Genomic DNA, 20,497 nt, shown 5'->3' on the forward strand with positions numbered 1-20,497 from the left:
ATATTCTTGTTACTTTGGATGTGAACTGATGCAGTGTCTATCACATTAAAGTGCCAATTGCCAGCTTTAATTTGAGGGGGTTTCCATCCAGAAAGAATAAACAGTTTCAGAACTAAAACCTTTTGTGTACATGGTGCCACCATTTTAGGCTACGATAAGTAATTGGACAGGTTAATATTATATTCAGTGAAGTGGTTATTATATGTAGATTAATGGCAGCTGAAAGTATAACCCCAACATCACCAAATTATGCTTCTCTTTATTGCCTTTTTGAATTTCAGTCTATCTTGGTGAGCTTCAAGACTGGTGTACAACTGAAGCATGTTTTTTTCCCCTCCCCTCTAATTTCCCTACTGAGCTTTATGCAAATAGTAGGGAGGGAATCTGCAGCCATTATTTTGAATGAAATCCAGAGAAACACACTACCACGTTGTTTAAGGTATAACAGCTCTACTCTAGGTGGCAGCAGCAATCTGTACTTGTACCAAGTTCATGAGTGAGCTTTGGATGGCCTCTTAGGTATTTCCAGTTTGTTTTGTACTGTTTGCTGTTTGGCAGTCATGTATGTTTACTCAATCACTTCTAATGATGATCCTATGCAAGGAGGCTGTTTTCAGAAAAGAAATACTGTGTTTGCGGTGAAAACTGTAACTTAAGTATATGCTGGTGTTGCCAATTGGTATAGTATCTAATTTTTCAGGGCAATATAAGTCTGTTTCAATGTATAATTGACAAAAGCCACATAAGAAATGGGTAGGGCTTCAGTTTGCAGGCATCCTCTGGTCTCTGTAATCGTGTGGAATGCGGTTGGGTGTGTTTGGGGGCAAGAGGTCAGTCGCTTTGATGTATTTCCTCTCCATTGGTCTTTGATGTTTTGTTAAGAATCCTGTCTGCATTAAAAGGAAGCTTCTAGTAAAACCACACAAATTTATGAACTTCATAAATATAACATTGTGCAGAACAGTTAAGATTTGTGTTGAAGTCAAATGAAGTCAAAGTGTATCCGTTGTCCAGTGTTGTGCATTGTTTTCTCAGGATACATCTAACATAACTGTTTTAAGTGAAACAGAAGTAGTTATTGTGGCCTATTTTATAGAAATGCACCTCTTTAAAGAATTTTTTTTAGATTATGGCACTTTTTTGTGTGGCATAGTGTGAGCATACACAGTGTACATGGTTCACCAACACCAAAAAATGACTACCTGAGAGAACAAATAATGTTAAACTATCACAACTGCTCAGAAAAAAACACTTTTGGGGGAAATTAGAGTGAGGCACTAGTGTCTTGATGCATGAAAGGTGGAAAATGCTAAAGTAGAACCTGAAACCATACGACCTGAAACCACATTTAGATATATTCAGGTGCTAAAAGCTGCAGTGAAACAGGTATACCAGCCAATGTAAGACACAGTATCTGTGTCTGTTTTTTGTTCTGCATTTTTGGGGCCTCATGGCACATTCAGGTATTCTTCACACACTTGTTAATTTACCACATAACTTGTATATTCAAGTTAACAGCGTTTTGGTACTTGTTTTGCTAAGGGTAAATGAGATCCAAGGTAGCAAGCTGAGCTGTATTACACAACATATTTAAAGAATCACTGTAGCATCAATAAACTGATTCATGGTGTTTTGTTTTTTGCGATCTTGCCACCCAATAAAGAAGGTGAAAGGTCAGTTACACATCCCAAGTTGTTAAATGCAGTTAAGACTTGCAGTTAGGACTTGGCTGTTCAAGTATGGAATACTCAATCATTCAAAAAGGTGTACTTGTACACTTAGGTTTGTGCTTGTAAACTTAGTTTTGCAAGTTTGTACCTTCAGGTCCGTAGTTGCAAGCTTAATTTTGCAAGTTTGTACCTTCAGGTCCGTAGTTGCAAGCTTAATTTTGCACCTGAATGTACAACCTTGCAAAATTAAGCTTACAACCACGGACCTGAAGGTACAAACTTGCAAAACTAAGTTTACAAGCACAAACCTAAGTGTACAAGTACACCTTTTTGAATGATTTAGTATTCCATATTCAAGTGACACTTCCCAGTTTGTGTCAAGGTAAAACTCAGTTGTCCCGATTAAATTCCCAGCATCCCGGTTTACAAGATAACCTGAATGCATTGCAATTCTTGAAGGGTGTGTTTCCAGTTCCCTGCCATTGTTTTCGCTTCCTGATTACTGCCTGACTACTGCTGATGTAATGTTCAGGAGCCAGAGGTCAAAGGGAAGCAGAGGCTAGAGGGAAACCGGCCATTCCTTTGTTCCCTTCCCTCCCCCCTCATTCACACTGGTAATTCACTCCCTACATTTTCCTAAAACACTCAGAGAGACGGAGAGAGCGAGAGAGAGTGAGAAACCGATGACATGGGCAGGTGAGTCAGCAGAGCTTGGAGAACAAACAGCGGAACAGACTTTGACACAGGAAAACATCTCACTTCCCCCCCCCCCCATCACGTGCTCCGACATCCTTCACCTCACATGTATCTGTAAAGGAAAAGTCCAGCTAACTTTTTAGAGCAACACCACTCTTTACAAAACTCCTCCACACACTGTAGCCAGAAGCCACAGCCCCAGCTTTGTTTCAGAAGCGATGACAGAGTGACACTTTTTTGTAACAGTGGGGTTTCCTGTTTCTCCAAAGCATTTCCAAAACACATTCTTAAATTTTGTGAATGTCAGTGCATGACCTCTCCCCGTTTCTACCCGTGGCATGCCCATGTCACGATTACTCCTCATGCCTCAAGCCCACTCTGCACTGTTCTATCTGCTGTACTTGGCAGCAGGACAGCATGTGGTACTTGGTTACTTCACTGAGCCATTGCCAATGACTGTCATCACATGCCCCAAGCAGTGACATCTGCATGCCAGATGCCTGTGCCCAGTGTCCGAAGCGTGCTGAGAGTCTGCTGCTGCTGCCTCTGATCCAGTGAACTAACATAATGTAGCTTTTGTGGAATTAGTGCATGCTGCATAAGCAAAAGAGTTGGATTTGTATCGTCCACAAGGAGTCTTGGGACCAAGTGGCTGAAGGAGTTGAAGGAGGAATGATGTTATATTTGCAAAGTGAACTGATTTCTACACGTCATTTCTTTCACATATCAGATTGCAGTCTATCTGAAAGGTCACCGTAACAGTGGTCATTTGTGGGCATGATCTTATTTTTAGGGATGTGGCATACTAGCCTCCTATGACCTCCCATGAATCTTGACATTGCCCTACTGTATCCGTTTCAGTGGTAAACTTCTTGGACTGATTCATTCAGTGCTGTAACGGTCCATGTGAAGTGAAAGTCTCGAAAGTACAACTAAAACCGACCAAGAGATCTAAGTGGAGTCACAAAACTCATACCTGAAGTTTTTACATAAGTTCGAGGTGAAGATACATGTCGCTGAAACAAATTAGACACGCCTACGGCCAGTGAAGTCGTTCAGTTTTATTTCGCCACTCCCCCCTTTCCCCTCTGAATGGAACATCCTGAAATGGTTTGGCACTCAGAGTGTAGGCGAGTTGCAACTGACAACATCGCAGGGGGTAACTTTACAGACCGCAGGGAGACCAAATGGGGAAGTTGTAAGATAGTGATCAACTATACGCATGTCGTTGTGATCTTTCTCCGTCGTCCGTTTCTTACTCCCAAAACTATGTTCATTTAGAATTTTTCCTATTTGTTTTGAGGAAACACAAAACGTGGCTTGAACTATCAGGCTTCTGTTTTTTGGGAATGCTTCCTCAGTCTGCCAATAAAGGTAAGTTTCTCTAACTACACAGGGAGTGATGCGAAGTAACTTGTTGCTGCTCATTGTTTTGTTGTTTCATTCCAAAACTAAGACGTGCTAAAAAAAAAAAAAAACATGTTAAGTGAATTTATTTTATGTTAACACATGGACATGTTTAGGTGTTAAATTCCCACTGGGGTGACCCATAGATCTCTGCACACGTAGTAGTGTTAGACGGTTTTGATAAAAGTGTCCACCAATTAAATTTTTGTTTAAGTAAATCACTGTTATTATTAATCTGCCCTCCAAACCCCCTTAGTCTATGTCAGTATAAATAGGCTGAAGGCCCCAGATTTGTTTACTGACCTCTCTCTATTGCTCATTAGTGAATATCTTGTATACTATATGTAGTCATTTCTAAGTTAAAATGACCTTTTGAAATGTTTACATTAGTAATTAATATTCTTGTGACTGCCAGTTATTATGGGGCCAAACTAAATTCCAATCTCCCCCTTGAATTGTGTCAGGAGAGCAGAGAGTGACTGTCCTTTCTGTGAATTCACATCCGGAGACATGTTGTACTGGACTCATTGTGACTGGAAAGTACTGCTGCTGATTATACTGCTGTGGGACTGCCTCTGTGCACTGGAACTGAAACCCACGAGATGGCCACTTTACTCTCAAAAGCCTCTGCTCCTCGCCTGGAATGCCCCGACCGAGGACTGTTTCCCACGTCATAGTATTCGTTTTCAGCTGGACCAGTTCCAGATTGTGGCCTCACCCAATGAGGGCTTTGTTAAACAGAACCTCACCATCTTCTATAAGGACCGCTTGGGCTTGTACCCCCACTATGAGCCAGATGGCACTGTGGTGAATGGTGGGCTGCCGCAGGCGGCCAGCCTCGCCCAGCACCTGGAGAAGATGCCGGAAGGTGTGCAGAGGTATATACGTGAGCCAGGGGCCAAGGGTCTGGCTGTCATTGACTGGGAGGAGTGGCGCCCGCTCTGGATACGCAACTGGGACACCAAGGATGTGTACCGCAGCCGGTCTCGCCAGTTGGTGAGCCAAAAGAACCCAACTTGGCCCCCGGAGCGGGTGGGAAAAGTGGCCCAGCAGGAGTTTGAGATGTCCGCTCGCAAGTTCATGCTGGAGACGCTGAAGCATGCCAAAAACCTGAGGCCCAACCAGCTGTGGGGGTTCTACCTGTTCCCAGACTGCTACAACCACGACTACAGGCGCACTCTGGAGAACTACACAGGCCGCTGTCCCGATGTGGAGGTGGCCCGCAATGAGCAGCTGAAGTGGCTGTGGACCGAGAGCACGGCCCTGTTCCCCTCGGTCTACATGGGCACCGTGCTGCGCTCCTCAGCCTCCGGACGCCAGTTTGTCCGGAACCGCGTGAAGGAGGGGATGCGTCTGGCATCGTCCGGAGATGGGTTGGCACGTCCTGTCTTTGTGTACACCCGGCCCACCTACGCCAACTCCCTGGAAGTGCTGACAGAGGTGACTCTTCTTTTACCTTTTCATATTGCATATATAACATTCTGGTGAATTATAAAATGAGTAGTGTGTTCCAAACAAGTGTCAGCCGTGTTTAATACTAAGAATTCCACCGGGGAAGCACAGGATATGCATTTTTTTCTCAAAATCTTCTTTGTGTCTAGATTCACTCCCGATCACAGTGTGGCTCAAACATTCAGCTCCCACTCACCTCTTTCTCTCTCTGTTCAGTGCATGTTACATGGAGGCCAGGCTCTCTGCTTCCTTATCTGCAACCACAGTCCTTTCCTGTCCTATTAGCAGACAGAGACCCCAGTACCACTCATTTGTGTGGAGTGGGCAGGATGGGTGTTGGTCAAGTTACAGATCTCGCTAACACCCTATAGAGTATTTCCTTATGGGAGAATGAACAGATAAGAGCTGCTAACTTCACATGGCTTATGCCCCACTAACTATTTGACCATCTATAAACGACATTCACAGTGACTTGAAGTGCATGCGCACCTGGTTTGACCTGCACTGTTTGGAATCTGAAAGGCTAAAGTGTTGTGTCATCTATTTACAGATTGACCTAGTCTCCACCATCGGGGAGAGTGTGGCTTTGGGTGCAGCTGGAATTATCCTATGGGGAGAAGCGGCTTATGCAGGCACCAACGTAAGTATCTACACACTGTAATTATGAAACTAATACTGTATATTAAGCAGTCATTCAAACCTCACAAATGGTTGACAGTTTATCACCTCATGTGAGTTTTTGACCTGCTGCTGTTGTCAGTCACATGATCATTAACACTCATTCCTTAAGGCTCCAATTCACAGTTAGTTGACTTAAGTCACATGTGTGAGTTCTTCAGAGAAGCCAGGAAATATGCATTGGAAGGTATTCATATTAATAATTGGGCTGCGGACGTACTTAACTTTTATTTTGGGCGGTGCATCCAAAATCTTGAAATCAGCCATCTGCAGTGCCTGTCTGCTGTCATGCCAAGTTTTTGGGGAGTGGTAGTTTCAATACATCCCTTTTGAAACAAACAAACAAACAAGAAAATGGCTTTGGCAGATTTACTCTTGCCTGAAGGAAATGGCCTAGACTTTATGCTTCATATGCCTGGACTACCATTGGAGTATGAATACTGTGAGAATATGTTTTATTTTAATTTATCACCATAGTCTTTGGCAGAAATAGATGTGTTTTCTGCACTGCTTCTAGCCAGTTAAGAGAAATTCAACTTCATAACTTAGGCTATAGGGACTTTAGCTATGTGATGTAGGCCTACGTATTGACCCACATGGCTTGTTACATGTTTTCATACAGTTTGTGCTGAATCAACACAGGAAATTACAGCGTTTAATAGACTAGGTGTGTGTGTGTGTGTGTGTGTGTGTGTGTGTGTGTGTTTGTGTGTGTGTGTGTGTGTGTGTGTGTGTGTGTGTGTGTGTCATTTGGAAATCATAAGAATGAAAGTAATTCACTGAGATTTTGATTATTATGAAGAAACTAAATTCATATCTAAAATTGATATCCAAAACTTGTTCTAGATTAGGGCCTACACAGAAAACTATTGTGCTTTCCTCCAAAATACTGCTGAACAAGTCACAAGTCTGAACCTCATGACCGCAGCTACCCGAGACAAAGACAAGTCTGAATACAAACATGAGCAGTTTTGGTATTTAATCTCTGCCTTGACTTCGCAACCTGGGTGAGTAATCACTTGTGTATTTGGGCTTTTCTCCCTCCAGGCCAGCTGCTCCCAACTGAATGAGTATCTGCGGGGTCCGCTGGGTAAATACCTGCTGAACGTCTCCACGGCAGCGGAGCTATGCAGCCAGACCTTGTGTGGTTCTCACGGCCGCTGTCTGCGCAGGAATCCTGACAGCGATGTTTACTTACATCTGAGCCCCCTCACCCACAGTGTCATCAGTCAGAGTGACAAGTTGACAGTCACCGGTGAGCTTGGCGAAGCAGAGAAGATGGGTTTTCAAATGGAGTTTCAGTGCCAGTGCTACAGCGGGTACCAGGGAGAGGGCTGCAATCAGAGAGACCACCTGCAGCAAAGGGGGATAGCACCTCAAGCCGTGGCATCAGCAGTGCAATGTGCGATTTTATTGATTATCTCTCTCCTCATCTGTTAATGTACTATGCATAGACATGGCAGCATTTTGTATGTCAAAATATAGGAGCATAAGAGATTACAGGGTGGGATTTTTTGGGGAGGGTTGGCCTTTTTTTGTTCTTTTGATTGCTGTAAAGTTTGGCGAGTCTATGGATGACAACAAGTGAAATTTCTAGGAGAAACACTGTGGAAATTGCAGAGTTACAGTTGCTCATGCGTTTTCATTTTTTCATACAACGGAGGGCTTGCTGGAAATAACTTTGTTTACATTTTGCTCTCTGTTTCCTCTCCCTCCTACCATCAGTCACTGTTTCTAAAGGTGTCATATTCCCATGTTTCACATAGGGGGAATGTTTCATGGAAATGTGTTGGTGATGTGGACACATACTATGACTGCGTGTATGATGAATGAGTCGATGTATGTCAGTAGCTGTATTGAAAATGGAATTGATGCACTTAAATCTGGTAATAGCACAATATAGTTGTAGTGCCTGGCCTCCTCACCATGACCTCTCTCTGACATCTGATGTTTTTAATGGAGGCAATTACAGTATTACTATTTATTTGAATGTACTTTTACACGTTTTCTATATTTTCTTAATTGTATGTCCAAAACATGACTACTACTACTCTCAAAAAGTTTTAATACCCTGCTCCATTTATGATAAAAAAATATATATATGTGTGTCTCATATTTCAGCAGCACTTTGACTGTAGATGCAAAAACATTTCAATCTTGGTATCTTCCAACTGTAAAACAAATTGCTGACACTTTTTGTGTCCCATGATTAGCTTTCACTTTTATTATGACCTCTCTGTGTAAGGTATGTTATGTCAAAGTAAATAAACACAATTTCATTTGGTCTGCTTATGTAAATTTTGTAGATATATTGTTGCTTTACTGAACAGTCGGTAGGAACCAAGGGAGATGGGAGGAGGACAATTCTGTGATGGACATGAGCCAACAGCAGGTAATGGGATGTTGGAAAGTGTTTTTCAGAGACTAAATAAGACTAAAGTAAATATAATAGATAAAGTGCTGCTGTTTGCAGCCAAGAGAAAGTTTCTCTTCAATCTCACTTGGGGAAAAACATGTTACTATTGTCACTAAGAGGAGGTAGAGCCAGCTGGTCCTCAGGGAGGGACATATTTTGCCTGCTGCCGCCCCATACCCCCTCCCCATGTAATTGTAGGGTGCCCTTAAGCCAAGAGTTATTTTTTACTACTTTTAAGACTTGAGCGAGGCATTCATTTAAATTTGGAGGAGGAAGATTCATTATGGCTTGCCTGACAGCTGCTTAGACTAGTATAGGCTACATTAAGAACGCACTTTCCAGGATAACTGTAAATATTTTTTCTTTCTTCAAAATTATTTGAGAACTATTCCTGCGTTAAAAAAGATGGATGGGACGTTACAAACTGCCTGTATCTTTAAATCCGACTGCTCCTAAAAGTATCCGCCTTGCCTGTTTTGATTGGTCGTTAGAAATCCTGTCCGCACTTCTGTTTTCCATTGCTTCCTTCCCTTTTCGAGGCTTTCGAGGCAGTCAGATCATGAGACTGGGGCTAGTCTTTCCCAACACGCTCAGATCAAAGCACACAAACCAAAGTTGTCATCTGCTTCCAATAGTAAAATAGGTAAGTTAGTCATGCTTAATATTGTCATTTCGACTAAATTATATTATATACCAGTACTTGTTTAGATGATCAGGGAAATCATGGAAGCTATTCATACAAAAAAGTCCAATCAAGAAAACATCACTTTTTGTCCAAAAACGAAAATCGTTTACATCATTACTCAGTATAGCCTACCCTACAGATTCTGAAAAACGTTTCCTCATAACTTAAAAAAAAAAGCTTTGTGAAAAAGTTAAGCACAGTCTAGCATTATGTCCTCTCAAAATTGCATTGGCAGTGGTGTCCTTCCCTTTTCTGCAGGTATGAGTTCCCCTGTTCACCCTGTGGTGCTGCTGTGCCTAAATGTGATCCGTCTTGTTTCCGGGCTGCAGTATGAAACATCCCCCTTCTCCCAGGTGCCTTTCCTCACCGTGTGGAACGCCCCCACTTCCAGTTGCCTCTCTCTGTACGGTGTGGACCTGGACCTGGGGGTGTTCAGCATTGTCCAGAACCAGAACCAAAGCTTCATGGGTGAAAACATAACCATCTTTTACTCGGATAAAATCGGCCTGTATCCCAGGTACTCCGACCAAGGGGAGCCTGTTAACGGCGGGGTGCCGCAGAACGCCAGTGTTGATCAGCACCTCAGAGCTGCTGCTGAAAACATCCGCGCCGGGATCCCAGACAGGGACTTCCAGGGCCTGGCTGTGGTGGACTGGGAAAGCTGGAGACCAGTATGGGAGAGAAACTGGGACAGTAAGCAGGTGTACCGGGAGGCGTCCAAGGCACTAGTGAGGTCCAGGCATCCAGACTGGAGCCCGGCCCAGATAGATGCTGCTGCCCGCAAGGAGTTTGAGGAAGCCGGGAGGGAATTCATGGAGCAGACGTTGAGATTGGGGCAGGAGGAGAGACCAGAGGGGCTGTGGGGTTACTACGGTTTCCCCAACTGCTACAATTACTACAGTGAAAAAAGTGTCAACTACACGGGGGAGTGTCCGCCCGTGGAGAGGAAGAGGAACGACGAGCTGTTCTGGCTGTGGAACGTCTCCTCCGCTCTGTATCCTGACATCTACCTCAGCCTGGACTTGCGTGGGCTCGGCAGCCAAGTCCTCCTGTACGCTCGTCACCGCATCCTGGAGGCCGCGAGAGCAGCGGCGCAGGTGGCTCCCTCCACCCCCCCCGTGTTCCCATATGCTCGCATCGTCTACACCTACACACTAGATTTCCTCTCTCAGGCAAGTAGCGGCCGTTGAAGTGGCGTGCAGTGCGAGGGCGTGGGATTGTTATGAGTTTGGCTGAATCATCCTGCCCTCCTCTTGTTTCGCCTCTTACAGGAGCACCTGGTCTACACCATAGGAGAGAGTGCTGCTTTAGGATCTGCAGGTGTAGTACTCTGGGGGGACCATGCCTTCGCCAAATCTAAGGTACAATAAACAACCTTTTGAATTACTTCTCCATCATGTGTAACAATTTGCGTAAAAACATGCTTATTTTGATTGGGTTACCATCTACTGTGTGTTTTCTGCTATTACTTAGGCTACTTGTGGTGCCATCAAAGCCTACATCGATGAGACTCTGGGCCATTACCTGGTGAATGTAACATCAGCAGCCACTCTTTGCGGCCAGACGGTGTGTTCCTCCAAGGGAAGATGCCAGAGGAGAAATCCTAACTCGCGGGCGTACCTCCACCTTGACCCTGCTGTCTGGAAAGTGACGTCTGAGAAGAAGGCAGGAGGAGGGCAGGACTACAGGGTGCTGGGACAGATGAGGCCACATCAGGTGATGCACATGAAGTCTGAGTTTCAGTGCAAGTGTTACCCTGGGTGGGGTGGAGAGAGCTGCTCTGAACCACTGCAGGGATGAAGTCCCTCTCATGAGGAGGGGCAAAAGGTCCACAAAAACAAAGAGCTCACAATTTTTCAGCAGTCCAAAGACAGTGTTGGTCAAAGATGTAGCAGTAAAATCTGTGATTCAGTGTTAAATTAAACCTTCAGAGATAGATGTTTACACTAGTTTGGCCCAGAGCTAGTTATCTGCAGGAGTGCCTAAGGTTTGTTTTTTTATTACCATGTGGTGATTTTCTGTGTTTGGAGTTTTACAATAGTCAGTGTCAGAGTATGTCTCAATTTGAGTTTGTGTTCCCCGTTTTTATTGAGCGTTAATGTTGCTTGTTTCAGTGAATAATACATTTAAATCCCCAGTCTACAGTATTTGCAGGTATTAATTTCTAATTATTATGAATGTATTGTAATAAATGAAGAATGTATTGTTTAATGAAATGGTGCAACAATGATGCACTGTGACTCAAAAACTTTAACCCTTTGTTTTTTGCCATTACCAGAAAGCAACTCAAAACTACCTACAGTACCTACAGTAGCGTAATGTTGTAATAACATAATTTGGGGATTTTAATTTTCAAATAAAAACTGCTTACTGTTCATTTGTTATAAAAATAGTTTCACGCTTTGGCCAAGACATACAGACATTAAAGATGTGTTTGTTGTGTGTTTCTGACCACCAGATGGTAATGTGGGATAGCTAACCAGAGGAAAGGCACCAAGGTCACAGCACCTCAGAGCTTCGGCATGGGGGGTTAGCAGTCAGAAGATGAGTCAAATAAATAAATATAGAGCGAAAAGAATACTATGGCTGAATAAGTCAAATTCTGATCATTTTACACCCCAACTTTCTATGAGCTGGATTGTGACGATGACTTAAACCAGCTAACACAGAACCAAAGAGAGTAAGGGAACATGAGGTGACCTTGATTGATTTACGAGCGGCGTGTACAACGCCGTCTTATCTGATAGCCACTGCTGCTCCAAACTGGTGTAGTTGATAGTAATTTCCCTCCTCTCTCCCCCGAGGATGGGCGGACTGGAAGAACAGACTCCCAGAAGGCCTGCTGTTTCCTGCTTCCTTCTTTATCATTACTTGCTGGATTGTGAGGAAATGAGGAAGAGATAGGAGCTTTTTTGAAAGCTGTGAAGAGATATCTAAAGTCTTGTTGTTTTGTAGGGTTTTTTTTTTAAAACATAATTTTGTTCTGTGTAGACTGTGCAATTTTCTGAACCAGACAAACTGTCCAAGTGGTTTTCAAACACCAATGGCAAAATTCAGTGCCAATGTTGAAGGCACTATTTTTGCCTATAAGATATGTAATTACTTCATGATGGCAGGAAGATGAAAAACAACACAGTTAAAACTAGTGTGGCCTCTAATCATTTGAAACTATATTTCAATGGCTGCTTTTCATACTGATTGACATTCAACATCACTTGTCACTGTTTTCATTGGATTGTTATTTTCTTTACCCCAGCAGCGTAAAATCATCAATTCCCTCTGTCCAAAACAAAGAGAAGAGATGCGTTGTTGTTTTTAAAATACACAAAATAGGGTGTGATTGAGAGGACAGAAAGATAATGGCAAGAAGTTCAGAAAATGAGGCTGCAATGATTCGGAAGGATATTGGCTAAGGCGCTGTTACTGATTTTGAAATATCAGTGTCCCTGTTCAAACAACAGTACTGCCAATCGATTTCATAATAACTTCCCTTGTGTTAAACAATCCTATATCCTATAAGACTATCAATACAAATGTTAAAGATCATTTCTGCTCTCAAGTCTTCCTCTATATGTGCTTATTCTGCCATGCTGTCCTGCTGACCTTCACAGGTAGATAAGTCTTAAAAAGAGGCCGGTTCTGATCTGTTTATCTGGCGTGCGTTGAAAACAGCCAACTCCCAAAGCTAGCGGGCCGCTCTTTTCCTCTAACCCCTGTCAGGTCCAGCAGCCCCTCTATTTCTCTATCCTCTCATCTCCACGTTTCTTCATTTTGGCGTCTCGCTCTGTCACCCCTCCATGGTCACGTCTCCCCTTTCCCTGCTGCTCGGTCTAGAGATCGTCTCGCTCGCTCTTGGTTTAATAACTGTTTTGTCACGCTCTCTGTCTGTGTCCTTCAAAAGAGTCAACTCTCTGATCAGGTTTCATAGAGATCTGATGCACTTGTATACATGATTTATGTATATGTTACTGAAGCCGTGGTGGTGCTCATTGATTAGGCTGTTTCATGTAGGATCCTTCCCGTGCATTTAGCCTGACGTCCAGCTGGCAATCCATTTGTGTATTACTTTTTGTCATAAGATTTTAAAAGTATGAAAATAAGCACTATGTGATCGTTCATACTATATGTATTTGGCAAGTTAAACAGCAGCTGCTTCTTTGTGCGCTGGAGTTACATAGTATTTTAACAGCAACCGATTGTGAGTGAAGCGGCTGTGAAAACTGTCATGCAAAGTGGTCTTTGACACTCCTTTTATCACGTCTGCATGAAATGTAAGTAAATGAAATCAGTGCCAGGAGGCAGGGAGTGAAAGTGAAAAGGAAAAAGGCGGGGTGTGAGAGAGGTCACAGCGTCCTATTTCTTTGGAGATGGAGCTCTGATTGCACTCTCCACTTAGAGGCTGTTTCTCAACTGGCAGAGCCACTGTGAGTGGCAGACAGACCGCATCCTGCAGGAGTACATGTCATATCAGCCCCATGGTTGGATGCAGGCGGGTTGCCGATATTCAATGTAGTTGCACATAAATGAGTGCCACCTTTGTACAAAATCTTAGGGGTGCAGTGTGAAAGCTGCCGATCACCTTGTGTTTGCACATGGTTGTGCGCGTGTGTGTGCTTTGTGTCCGCGTGTATGGAGGGGTTGTGTGCGTGTGTTGCTGTTGAGGATTTGCTTTCTCTGCTGTATGCATCCTGATGAGAGGTGACCTGACAGACTGTCACATGTGACTTATCCTGCGATGGGCAGCACTGCACTCAACCTCCACCCCCACCCCGCCAGACCCCATCAGAGCTCACAGAATACCATTTTACAGCAAAGGCAACTGAGACGCACACTCACATGCTCACACACACACACACACACACACACACACACACACGTACACAAAGGTGGCTTCTACCAAAGTCACACAATAACGGTGTGTGTCTGGTAGCCATTCAGGTGGAAAATTACACTGCCCAATCAATTGCTAAAAGAAAGTCTTTCCTCTAGTAGTGGCCAATCAAATGCTCACAATGTGGCATCTCCTCTAAGCAATGGCCAATCAATTGCTCGCAATGGTTCTCGTTGTCACGTTGATCCTGATAAAATATAATTATTCTCTGTTTTCATGGACATAAATCGATGACATTGGGCGGTAATGGATGATGAGAATAAACAAATGCAAAGGAATAAGAAAATAACTAAGGAAATAGAAGGAGACTAAGCATTTTTTCAACCCCCATGCCCCTCCATTTTGTAATTAATTCAAATATGATTTCTCTTTGCGAGCAAATAATCCATTTCAGCATTTTTCTCATTCGTTTTACTGGATTTGATCTAGGCTCATTTGAATAAACATTTTGCTCCATATTAGTCTGGGTAATGAAGTGGATCTCAGAAGAAAAATGCTTTTGAGAGAGAGTGGAGAGTGGAGACTCTGCGGTGGCACAAAGGAGGAGCGGAGTGACACACTGGTCACCTCAGCAGGGTAAATACTGATTGGATACCAGATTCAATCTAACGCAGAATACCAATAGTGATTTGTAATTTTTTGACAAAGTTTGAACGTCAGGAGTGATAGATGCGGTTGGGAGTGGGAGGGGTCTTATCTGCCTCATACTCTCTGCACTGTAGATCCCAATCTCCATGTAGGCCTGTAATGCAGAAGCCTTGTCGTTGTGTGCCATCTCTGATTGTTGTCTAGTGGATGTTGAGCTTGACTGTTTCTATTAAGGTTATTAAACTACGTGTTTATGTGATAGCTGTCATGGTCAACAGGCAGCTGGAAGATGACTGTCACATATCGCAGTGTTTGTTTTGTTTGCCATGGTTAAACAGTTCCTGAATATTAATGTCAAGCAAACAGGTAATGAGGTCAGCGGCATTTAGAGTGAAAATGATTGTAAATGTTTGAGAGCTGCAATCTTTAAAAAGAGGTTTGTGGTTTGAACTAAATCCTGACACTTGTTTCCAAAGGAATAGACTCACATGTTTACAAGAACACACACACACATAGACACACGCACACACACGTATGTACACACAAAAGTAGAATAGAGACATGGAGGAGATTGTTGTTTTGATATTTCCGCGTGAGAGAAATTAGTTTAAGGTGATAGAACTCAGCTGAAATTGTGAAAAAGAACAAACTGATCTTACCTTACTAGGCACCAGAGGGAAATAGAGAGTTGGATGTGTTTTTTTGTTTTTTTTACAAATCTATAATGCACTGAAACGGTTGCCTTCTTATCATTACTGATTTCATTGTGGAAGATCCAGCATGCCTTGCATTTTTATTAACACTCAGCTCCTCCAAACATGACTCTCAGGGAAAATTGTCTTTAAAGGAGCAATGAATAAACTTGTCTCTGTAATGGAAAGGAGCACAGATGTTACTTTCATGGACTATTCCACTTCCATATAGTATGTTTATAAATAAGAGCAGTAAAAAAATTGAATAGCCAAGTCATTTGCCGCCCCTAGAAAGAGTTCTGGTCTATGATCATCCCAATGCAGCCATTTGAACCTAAAATTCATAAAGGCAGAATGTGCTATAATGGGATTCATGGTTCCTATTTCACTATCTTAATCGACTGTCCATTCCTCCTCTTTTGATTTACCACTCTTTCTCTTTATTCCATAACCTTTTATTATGAACTGCTGAGTGTGAGGCCTATACGCACACACACACACACACACACACACACACACACACAAACCCACCCACGCGCATGCACAAATGCACACGCAGGCAAACACACACACACAGACGCACACACACACACTGTAACACACACTTACATGAATTCAAGATTAGTCCAGGAATCTTGGATTGCTTGGTCTCAACAGAAATGTCATGGTGAGTCGTAACCTTTACTGGAGCACGTTATCTGCTCTGATAGCGTGGCCGGGCTGGGACGGGGACCAAGGCGATGCGATTGGATTTGAAAGGTCCCCATCCAAGTCATGCCCACCGGCTATCTTGCCTCCACAGTTCAGCAACACCAGCACTACGGCATGCCGTCCGCACACCACTCCGCAAAGTTTCAGGGATCTGATCTGTCCCGCTGTATCTGCATCTCCCTGCCCCCAATTAATCAACTGTGGCTGGAGAATAGGAGCCGGGTCACTCTGCGTTTGGGAGCAGAGGAATGAGGATGTGAAGAAACATGGCACAGAAAAGTCACAGTCTTTCTAGAAACCCTTCTGTATGTGAGATGTTTCAGCAGCTTTTATGTGCTTTTTGAGCTGTGGTGTGTGTGTGTGTGGTATGAGAGTAGGATATGAGAGAGATGGTGGAAGAAAAGAAGGATGAGGTAGGCGGTGTTAGAGGCAGATCTGTTTGTGGAAGTGCTGACATGGGTATCTGTCACTGTGGGTCATGAGTTATGAAACTGACAATGTCAGCTCCTTACTTAAACCACAGAGATCAGAGGGTATCCTTGATGTCAGCTTAGATAGACAAATGGAGATCCATGTTACATAAACCATGCTGCATTTCAAAAAATGACTCTAGAGACATTTTCTTCCATCTTAGCCATTTTTCTGGGCATATGGATGATAACAACAGTTGGGTACCGTTAAGTAGAGAAACAGGCACGACATGGCAAAAACAAAGTGTTTAGAGTGTGTTATGTGATGCTGTCACAGTCTGTGACATACAGATTATCTTCCAAAAATGTACAAGTACCAGCCATTACTAGGTCAAGAAGTTCTGAGGATTGTGACGGCACCCTGGTTAGCATTTATTTGCACAGCAGGGGGCAGTAGTGATTGGCGTTATCTACTGAGCAAGACTGTGAATACTGGCAAAGTCTACAAAGGTGCATGTTTCCTGTCAGAATTTCTGGGCGAGGTCAGAAGTCTGCATTTTCCCCCCAATTATTCCTTAAACCGATGAATGCTGCGTCTTCAGACTGTATGGTAATAAAATTGGAATTTGATGTTGATGGACTGAACCCAGAGCGTATGGGTTATACTAAGCTCTAAAATATAAACCAGTGTAAGCCAGTGTAGCCAGTGTAAACACATTAAAGATAAATGCAAGTTCTGTGCCAGAATTTCACAATCTGAAACTGATTGCAAAGAATTAAACATTAATTGTACTGTATCATCATTGTAGTTTACTCATCCATTTTTTAAATATTCCAAGATATTAGTGGGTAAAGAAATAAAATCAACTGTGGGAATACTTTGCCACTCAAACAGTCTGTCATTTTCAAAGAACCATTCAATTTACACTGTTATGTGAGTTATTTGGGTTAGTAGTAATAGTTATTTTTCCTCAATTATACTAAAGATGAAGAATATCACAGAGCATCACATTAGGTGGTCTATTTGTTGCTTGTTTTTCATGGTCCTCTTAACACCCAGTCTGCTTAAATTGCAGCTTTCAGTGCTTCAGTGGAGCAGCGTGGCTCCGGAGGGTGACATTCTCTCGGCATGCTGTTGTTCTTGGGCGTTGCTAAATGGTGGCTCCCAGGTTGCTCAGCCACCATCCAAATCCCCCATTTCTGCACCTGTTTCCAAGACAACTGACATTTAAAGGGGCGGCTCTGGTTATTGACTGTTTGCCCTTGACCACAGCTACACTTGCACTTGAAGCAGTTTGGTTCAACCTATGAGTGTTTTTTGTAGCTCAGTGAAACTCAGCATCTCTTGATATCAGTGGGTTGATAGCAGACAGTGTAAAACAGCTCTTGACTGCTGATAGCTAGCAAACTGTATTTAGATTCTCCCTTTTGGGTGGAGCAACAGGGCAGGAATAATTAAACAGGAGGCACTCTAGCTGGTAACCCATATGCCTTGTTCTGCACATATTTATTCAGGGGAAGATTTCCATTGAGGATAAGTTTTAGTCATAGTCCATGCTTAATGTGGAAAACCGGCCTAGATGGGGACTGTGGTTGGAATGAACGCACTCTTACCAGTTGGCAGTGGGGCTTGTGTGGGTGTAGCTGTAGGTACAGTTAAGTACATGAATAACTCATTTATATAGGCATTGGCACCCTACAGTGTAACCACCACACCACCAAATTAAGATTAAACCCTCTAAAATGAATGTAGTGGAGAATTTTCACCCCTCCTCCTCCTCCTTTTCTATCCTCCAGTGGAGTCCTCTTTGAATTCTCTCTTATGTTATCAACACAGAGCCTGATGTCTCAATCTGGCAACCCATCTTTTATTTCCTACTGATGATTATGGTGAAATTATTCCCTAACAGGTGAACTCAGTCAAGCAAAAATAATGGGATTTCTCACCTCAGAATTGCGACATAGCTTTTCTGTCTGGAGAAACCTGATATTTTACAATAAGAATGGCACATAAAAGACAGAGAGGTTGAAAAGAAAAAAGGGGGATGTACTTATGTAAAATATCAGTTTATAATCACAGGTAATCCAGATGCACTGGGTATTTTAAAGGGTAAAAACCTTTAGGGCTTAAATATTTAATTCCAATGCCATAAGACAGTTAAATTTATATTACTGAACCTAAAACTGTTGGAATCAATAAGGTTTGTTCTGCCCCTTCGTTATGTTTCATGTATGTCATGTCAATGATTTGTAGCTTCAGTAATAAATAAGTCAACAAGGTCAAACAAACATTATATTAGGCCTCCCAGTCAATATCTATGGAGCTGCCCTTGACTGTACATCTTGACAACATCACCTGTGTGTGTTTTGGTTCCAAGGTTGTTGACTTGTTGGGTTAGTTGTTCATGTTTTTGACCTGTTGCCTTTCTTGTATTGCGCTATGTGTGCTTGTGTTATTCGTTTGTGTGTGCTGTATTAAGGTTTCATGATTGTTACTGCTGTGTCTTTGCATGTTTACCATATTGCTTGTTGTGATGCTTCTTTGTAAAGCGCGCCTTTGTCTTATAGACCATATGGGAACTCTTAAAAATTTAGTGGTATTCCTCTGTAAGTCAAGCCAGTAACAAATCTTCCAGTTTATATAGTGTGTGGCAGTTTGCCCGGTCAACATTTTCACCAATATTTCCTTGTTTTCAGCGTGATTTATATAATCTGTCTCACTAAATGAATGCGAGCAGACATAACTGACATTGCTGTGATTGGAGTGAACATCTGTAATTTATTTACCATTGATAAATTCTACAACTGACCACTGTAAATTGACATTATGTAATTGCTAGAAAAATGTATGATGAAGCTTTTACAATGTGCATAAGAAGTTCTTATTATTTTGACAGTTTACAATAGCCTCATTTGTTGTGGGTTATTCATCAATTTAATTGTAGCTTTGGGAAGCTCTTTCTCACAATATTCAATGAGAAAGTCTCAGTCAATGAATGAGTAGCATCGAGTGGCCCGTGGACAGCAAATTAATGAGTGCATAGAGTGCACTGGGTTAGCATAGAGATAATATTCCTCTTTATTACTATGCTGATGATGATGCACAGTTCTATTTACCTGTGAAGTAATAAAGATGTAAACGAATACGAGCACATCATTTGGAATGCACGAATATTGCGTCTTAAAAAGATACGAACGTCATCCGAATGGGAGGCGCGTCAAGAGGCATCTTCAGGTCAGACAGGCAGGCAGCCAACGGTTTGTCAGATGGCCTCTAGAGGGCGTCTGTGGCTAAGAGATGCAGTGTTTCCCACAATGGCATACTTCAAACTCCAAACTCGTAAACACTACAGTAACTTGATAACACGTCTTCTGCTGCCGTGTAGACTTTAACTTTTGCATTGAGTTGAACTGAATTCAACACGCGCCGTGGGCCTGTAGACAGGATCTGTGTTTGTTTAGCCTACACATCTGTACAATAACAATATGTCACAGGACCGTGTTTTAGTAGCCTATCTCTCTAAAACTGGACTAACACTAAAGTTAACATCACTGCAAGATCATCGAGAACTTCGCCGAAGAGTCCACCGGTGGTGAGTCAACATTATTTAACGTTAGCTTACTTATTCAGCAGGCTAACATGGTGATGTTGCTAGCCTGTCGTTTTTGGCTTTGAGAAAGCATTGATTGGTGGACGGCGGTTTCATAATTTGATGTTGGTGATGTTGTGATGTTGACGTAGTACATGAAATAGTAGATAAAAGCAGTTTTGATTTGGTTGTTTGGCTTTGGGAAAGTGTAGATTAGTGTGCAGCATTTTTTCATTTGATATTAAGAAATATGGCGATGTTGATGTGATGTGTTGGCAACCGTGAAATAGCTGATAAAACGGCTTTGTTCTTGGCTGTGGTGGTAACGTTAAGGCCCTGACACACCAAACCGACTTCAAAGAACCAGCGGCGACGAAGGCCGACTGTTGCGTCGCCTCACGTCGCCTGCGTCTGGTCCAAAAAGTTGCACTTGAACACACCGCAAAGACTACAGCCAACGGCCAACTAGCACGTACGTTCTGCGCCTGCGTGAGGGGAAATAACTCTCCATACCTTATGTCTGATAAGAAGTTGCAAATGGCACTGGCGTTGTCAGCCCTTGGTCTTTTGGTTGTGGAAGAAGAAAGGAAGAGGCGGAGGCGAAAAATAAG

General features: G+C 42.8%; 2 protein-coding genes across 2 annotated transcripts; both read left to right on the forward strand.

Annotated features, from left to right (window-relative positions):
* Positions 1-3,498: 3,498 nt before the first annotated feature.
* Positions 3,499-8,147, forward strand: hyal2a (hyaluronidase 2a). The gene is made up of 4 exons (XM_071895219.2): positions 3,499-3,740; positions 4,238-5,213; positions 5,776-5,865; positions 6,951-8,147. Exons 2-4 carry the CDS (start codon positions 4,284-4,286, stop codon positions 7,341-7,343), a joined length of 1,413 nt encoding a protein of 470 aa, XP_071751320.1. The 5' UTR covers positions 3,499-3,740; positions 4,238-4,283; the 3' UTR covers positions 7,344-8,147.
* Positions 8,148-8,862: 715 nt separating this feature from the next.
* Positions 8,863-11,495, forward strand: hyal1 (hyaluronidase 1). Its single transcript, XM_071895241.2, has 4 exons — positions 8,863-8,962; positions 9,263-10,176; positions 10,276-10,365; positions 10,478-11,495. The coding sequence occupies exons 2-4, from the start codon at positions 9,265-9,267 to the stop codon at positions 10,802-10,804; spliced, it is 1,329 nt and encodes a 442-aa protein (XP_071751342.1). The 5' UTR covers positions 8,863-8,962; positions 9,263-9,264; the 3' UTR covers positions 10,805-11,495.
* The last annotated feature ends 9,002 nt before the right edge of the window (positions 11,496-20,497 follow it).

Source organism: Centroberyx gerrardi, chromosome 5 (assembly GCF_048128805.1).
Source record: "Centroberyx gerrardi isolate f3 chromosome 5, fCenGer3.hap1.cur.20231027, whole genome shotgun sequence".
Taxonomy (NCBI): domain Eukaryota; kingdom Metazoa; phylum Chordata; class Actinopteri; order Beryciformes; family Berycidae; genus Centroberyx; species Centroberyx gerrardi.